This window comes from Diadema antillarum, unplaced genomic scaffold, assembly GCF_040938485.1.
Source record: "Diadema antillarum isolate AM-2024a unplaced genomic scaffold, OU_Dant_1.0 scf00000113, whole genome shotgun sequence".
Classification (NCBI taxonomy): Eukaryota; Metazoa; Echinodermata; class Echinoidea; order Diadematoida; family Diadematidae; genus Diadema; species Diadema antillarum.
The window spans coordinates 1,812,199-1,818,501 of NW_027271002.1; the positions used below are offsets into that span (position 1 = coordinate 1,812,199).

Here is a 6,303-nt window from a genome sequence, read left to right on the forward strand (position 1 = left end):
TACTGACGTGCTGCCAGCAGGCAAGGCGACTGAAACAATTGTCAAAGTGTTTATGTTTTTTCTGCCAATCTATCACTCTAGCGCCCTCAGGACTGGGGAATTATTGCGTTTATGCCAAAGCAAACAGGCGGTCAACCTGGTGACAGGCGGCAGGAAGCAAGGCGCAGGATATTGCCGCTTGGGCAAACCAATCCTCGTAGCGACGAGCGTCGCCGGCCGAGACTATCGGGAATACGAAATAAGCCAACAGTCACTCGTTGTATTAGCTTTACGTCGGTTCATCATGCCTATTTTCTTGCTGCCGCCTCGCTGTTGTCGAACGTGTTGGCAGTTTTTCTCCAAGAGGTTCCAAAGGCGAGAAGACATGGCGTATTTTGGGGGGTTACGTTTCTACGTTTACATAATGGAACCACGCAAAGGTCTTGGATCTACTGTGCAAGCTGCTGGCATCAAAAGAAATAATGTGTTCGTTAATGGCCAGTTTCTTCAAAATGGTGCCATTTCCCCGATTGGTCAATATCATGCTTTTTAGTCCACAATCTCTGACGTACACGGTATAGGATGAGATCATGATGTACAGTATAGGCATCATTAAATCAGTTTCTCGCTGCATGTTCGTGAACATCTCAACGTAGGATTATACATCAGATTATGCAAATAACCCTCTTACTTAAGATGTCTTATCATATAAGTGGAGAATAAAAGATTTCTTATATTTTTTTTTCGGGCTTGTTACGGTGACCGGAAGATTTCTGCCAGTTTCATCATAAATTTATAAGCTCCTTCCTTTCGTCTGACTAGAATTTCCTAACACGACATGCTCGTGGCATGAAAACATTACATATTTCAAACTTTACCACGGAATTCAAACTGGGCAGGTGTAAACCAAGAAAGAAAAATCTGACTCATTTCTTATTTAATCACTTCGGTAGTATTTTAACCTTTTGAAGTACATTGTGATTTGGGGGTAAAAACGTGCTTATCTTTTGATCGTGAGCTCTTTGAAGACAAGCCCCATCCCCATCCCTGGAACTTTCTTCAATGATTGTGAAAATTAAGTACATTGGCAGAGACGTGACTATCGTGCCGGAATGGATACGATACGATCCACACTCCACTCAACATGTTTTTTTTTTTTCTGTTCTTGTTTGCTATTTCATTACAGGTTTTGTGTGGTTTCATCTATCCTGACACACCCTCAGCTTCATCCTTATCAGACTGACATATTCCATTAGACGACAGAACCAACAGTGAGTGTAAGCTATCGAGTAGGCAGTGAGAGGTAGCATCGAACTGACACGATGTCATGTACCGGGGAAGGATGCCATGCTCTCGAAGCAACTTATTCAACGCCTTCTTATACGTCGCCGAAAGGGGGCGCTGATTATACTGAATGGGGATTCAACGACTCCGCCAACGCGTCGTCAACTGCAGATCCAACAGACAGGGACGAGATTCTGGCAATATGGGAAATCTTCTCAAGCACATTGATCCTGCTTGTCGCCCTCTTCGGCAACTCCATCGTCGTCCACTCGCTCTGGCGTCGTCGGAAGAAGCTCTCTCGCATGCATTTCTTTATTCTGCACCTGTGCATCGCTGACCTACTCACGGCAGTGCTGAGTATTTTTCCCCAGCTGCTATGGGACATCACGTATCTCTTCTACGCGCCGGACTTCATGTGTCGGCTGGTCAAGTACGGCCAGGTTTTCCCCATGTATCTATCCACCTACATCCTCGTGATGACCGCCATTGACCGCTACATCGCCATCTGCCATCCACTACTGGGTCTGCGAGGAGACTACACCCAGCGCATGCGCATCATGATTGCGATTGCCTACGGTATATCGTTTGTCTTCACGATACCTCAGATGATCATCTTTAGGAACGTGCCGCTTGGCTCGGGCTTCCAGTGCTACGCCCAGTTCCGCTCCAAATGGGGCCCTCGCATCTACATCACCTTCTTCATCACTGCCGTGTACATAGTCCCCAGCATGATTTTGGCGGGCACCTACGGCCTGGTGTCATACACCGTCTGGAGGAACATAGGAGGGACGCCCAACAGCGAACTAAAAAAGAACAACAACGCTATCAGCAACTCATCCCACGTCGTCACCACCAACGTTGATGAAGAAGATGGCGATCACGACGGGTCAGAAGTAAAGGTCAGTTTTCCCTCCTCACCCCTCCCACATATTCGGCGGGGTCAAAGTTCAGAGGCCAACATTACCGGCTCAAACAGACCTGACGGTTACAGTTGCAAACTAGATTAAACGTTTGCGTATCAGAGGGGAAACAAATTGCCGATATTGCTTAACGTAACTTTAATTAACAAGAGTAGAGTGCTGAGAATCTAAATTTAGATGGGAAACCCCCACTATGCAAATTTCTAGCAATTTGATCTGCACTCTCATCTGCTCTCCCTAAACTTTTCCGTCCCTCCATCTATCCAGATACTTTTATTAATTTTACCCAATCTCTTTCTATACAGCTCTTCCCGTCATCCCTTTCCCATCCCTCCTTGTCTCATTTTGAATATTTCAAAATTCTTTGTTATCAGAATTTCTTTGAACGATGAAACATTTTACAAGCACTGTTATTAGTTTTTGCATGTTCTAAAATTTCTAGCAGAACTTGATGGTAATTTTTAGATTGTAGCAAAGCATCGCTTTATGGTCGTGATATACTTCTACGAATCTTTAGGTGTTTTTTCCAAGTTTTCATTTGCTCCATTTCCATCTGAGAGGACGACTGGATAGCCCATATTCAGCTGCAATAGCTGGTCTTCCATGGGGTCCAGTTGGATGTTAGGCGGCCCGGGGACCACTTCATCTGGTGCTTGCGATGAATTAATGAAGCGGGATCTTTTACGGGTATGAGTTGTGACTCTCTCAGACACGGGACCTCCATTATTTTTATGTCCTATCCGAGGGGCAGAGTGTTTTGCCTCTTTTACGAGAGCTTCAGACGAGTAAAGTAGAATTCATTTGGATTGAGCTGAATAAAAAAAAATATGCCTTCACTGATGATAATATTTCCTTCTCTTGCTTTCTTGCCTTTGATAATAACCGTTTAGGTGACGAAGACCAACAATGATAGGCCTGACCCACTGTGCCGCAAACACGGGTCGGCAGCTCGGGTCAGCAGGGCAAAGGTGAAGACCATCAAAATGACGCTGGCCATCGTAACCGTCTACGTTGCCTGCTGGACACCGTTTGGTCTGGCCCAGCTGTGGGCCGCATGGGATCCTTATGCCCCATTTCAAGGTAAGGCAGCACCATTTCCTCAGCCAAGTCGAAAAGGTCAATGACCTACTGCTGTTCCCTTCCACGCCCTCTCACTCTCATCCTGAATCACATGTTTAATTTTCTTTTTCTTATGGACTATTCAAAAATTGTTTTTATCCTGTATCCTGTTATAATACTAGTTTGAAATCTCGCATTGTTTCCTTGTTGTTTATGAGAAACGGAGAATAAATTTGTAACCTAAACTATAAAGTCCTAGAAATTGCGGATGATGCTCTTTCTCTTTGGAGTAATTTTTATCATTCAGTTCAAGTATGAATTTGATAAATCGAACAGAAAAAAAAAGAGAAAATCATTTGGAAGCCCACGTTGAGCCCAGCTCAACAACCATGACCTCCTTCCCTTAACAAAGTCTTTAAGTCCCGAACAATACCACCACAAATAATGTTGAAGATATAAATGAAACACTGTCATCACGAATATCTCCAGACTATCACCAATTTATTATCAGTGATGACGAGAACGCATTTTGCTGTACAGTGTATAGTTAGATGTTTGCCATCGCTTACCAATCTCGTCTTTACAAAGTCATAAAAACCTAGCGAAAGTCCGCATGATGATAATGATAGTGTCTTCTTTATCCAGGACAGCCACTGCTCTAACAGAAGGACCTGCCAGTACTATAACCCCAGCGTTGCTAGGTACCCATTTATAAACCTGGGTCGAGAGGGACATGGTGGGTAAAAACATCTTGACAAAGGACGTAAGAACTGGGCGGGAATCAAACTCGGGCCATCCGATTGAGAGTCAGGAGAGTTATCCATTTAAGGATTCCATTATCCATTATTCCACAGTGCCACTACTGCAAGCACCACCTCCACACACTAACACAAACAGTCATTTCATCCTGAAAAATTATGTCAAGTAACATAAAAGTACACCGTGAATTATCAAGACACTTTGTTCAATGATGTTGGCAACTTCAACTGTTTAACACTTTCCGTGTTTCTCAGGTGCTGCTTTCACAATCATCATGCTCCTGGCCAACCTGAACAGCTGCACCAACCCGTGGATCTACCTGGCGTTCAGCGGAAACGTCAAGCGAGAGACACTGCAGACCTTTGGCTGTTTCAAGCTCGTTCAGGCCACATCGGGCCGCTTCGGAAAGTCCAAGAACGGTCGGGACCGCTCCCCCGCCGATGACAACTCAAGTCGTTACGTGTCGACCACATCCCCGATGGGTTCCAAGACGCTCTACTCGACAGTGGACGCTGCGCGCGACAGAGGCAGCGGCTACTCCTGTAACTACGCCGCACCTGCCGGACACACGAGGGACATTTAACCCTAATCAGTTAGGAAACGGGTGTGACAATTATGTATTATTTTACTTCATGAGAAATCGCCAAATCTCGGAGGGACTATAAGGCAACAACGGACTTCGATCACGAACATTCTAATGAAGTTGTGGAATGCAGTGAAGCGTTAACGTATGATGGACTATCTACGCAAATGCATCTAAGGTGATCCGTTATCAACATTTGCTAACTTGATGTAAATTTCAAAAACTTTGGAACTGTATTTTAGTAGAACAAATTACGTATGTCTGTTCAGAAAGAACTTGCTTTCGGAAATACAGTGTAGCTGCTAAACTAGTTGGCAAAGATTCGCAATGAACTTTGAAGAGGACTTGATCGTTTTCAAAGAGGCTTTTTCATGTTATTGTATCATACGTGTTTTGTCCAAGAAAGTAAGGCTCACGCATTTTTCTGTTTACTGTGTTGTCAATGTATTAATTAACCTCTAACAATGTATTAACTAACCTCAAACTTTCACTTGCGCGCGCATACACACACGCACGGAAGAAATGAATTAGGTGCATATTCGTTATGAAATTATTGACCAAAGTGCTGACGTTTCTAAAATCAGCTCATAGAACTGTACTTGTACATGGTGTAGTGTGTCACTCCCATTATAGAGCTAATACGTAAGAGAAGTCAGAGGGAAGATTTACTGATCTTGTCGAAGGATTTTTTTAGTCAGTTGTAGAACGCAAAGGTGTGTTATATCCTAGTGAATGATAACATTAGAATCAGGACTTTCTTCAACATTGTCACTGAATTAAATGTCTGATATTTACTCGTCCAACATTTAACAGTGGTGAATTTGCATACGAGAAGTGGCGCATCTACAGAATCGACCGCTTTCAGGATTTATAACCGACACCTCTGCCAACAACTAATTAAAATCGGTTAATGAATTATTTGAATGCTGGTAAATGATAAGCTGTAGCCAAAACAAATGCGAAACATTAAATTTCCGCGTTTATTATAGAAATGCATTAACATGACAAAAAAAAAAATCTGATATGCTCATCGTTCAGAAAGGATTCGACTACGTAAGAGAGAACAAAACGGTACAGCTTGATCAGCAGTTTTCGCATTACACAAATCATTAATTGTACAGAGCACAATAGCTGCACAATATGAAAACGTGTGCGATCGCACTGCTAATGATCGATAGAAACGGTATCCAGCATTCCACATAGTTGTCTGCTCGTAAGATATTGCTTTAATGACATGACGTAATTTCTGCTAACTCGCCTGAGGAGACTATCTACTCACTTGTACAATCTTGTTCAGTAATAATATGTGGTCATATTTTCAACCAATGTCTGGAAGCAGTTCAATGATTATGATGATGACAATACGCGGCAATATGGCTACAGTGAAATACATCGATATAATCACCATCGATATAATCAAAAATTTCTGCCTAGCATTCTGCGCGCATTCTGTCCCATTTCAGGCGTGCACTGCTATGTAAACGAAATTGCAATTACGTCATTACAACACACCAATTATACAACTACTTGTACTGCAATTGCGTCACAATACTCTTCCGCACAAATTAATTACTGTCGGGTCGCTGAAGTGGATATGTGCAACTACAAACAGAATTGGACTCTACAGTTTATCTATTTTCCAATAACCAGTTCGATCATTTGCTTGTCTTGTCCTACCAGTTTTTGCTCTCTCGTCAGCATGCAGTGTCTCCTTCTATG

General features: G+C 43.0%; 1 protein-coding gene across 1 annotated transcript; it reads left to right on the top strand.

Annotated features, from left to right (window-relative positions):
• The first annotated feature begins 1,301 nt into the window (after window positions 1-1,301).
• On the top strand, window positions 1,302-4,584 carry LOC139719696 (oxytocin receptor-like). The gene is made up of 3 exons (XM_071631094.1): window positions 1,302-2,162; window positions 3,074-3,263; window positions 4,256-4,584. The coding sequence occupies exons 1-3, from the start codon at window positions 1,302-1,304 to the stop codon at window positions 4,582-4,584; spliced, it is 1,380 nt and encodes a 459-aa protein (XP_071487195.1).
• The last annotated feature ends 1,719 nt before the right edge of the window (window positions 4,585-6,303 follow it).

Bases quoted from the DNA above. Each gene is read 5' to 3' on its own strand.
- LOC139719696 (XM_071631094.1), top strand. From the start codon at position 1,302: ATGTCATGTACCGGGGAAGGATGCCATGCTCTCGAAGCAACTTATTCA. The intron at 2,163-3,073 runs GTCAGTTTTCCC...ATAACCGTTTAG, and splicing joins ACGACGGGTCAGAAGTAAAG to GTGACGAAGACCAACAATGA. The intron at 3,264-4,255 runs GTAAGGCAGCAC...CGTGTTTCTCAG, and splicing joins TCCTTATGCCCCATTTCAAG to GTGCTGCTTTCACAATCATC.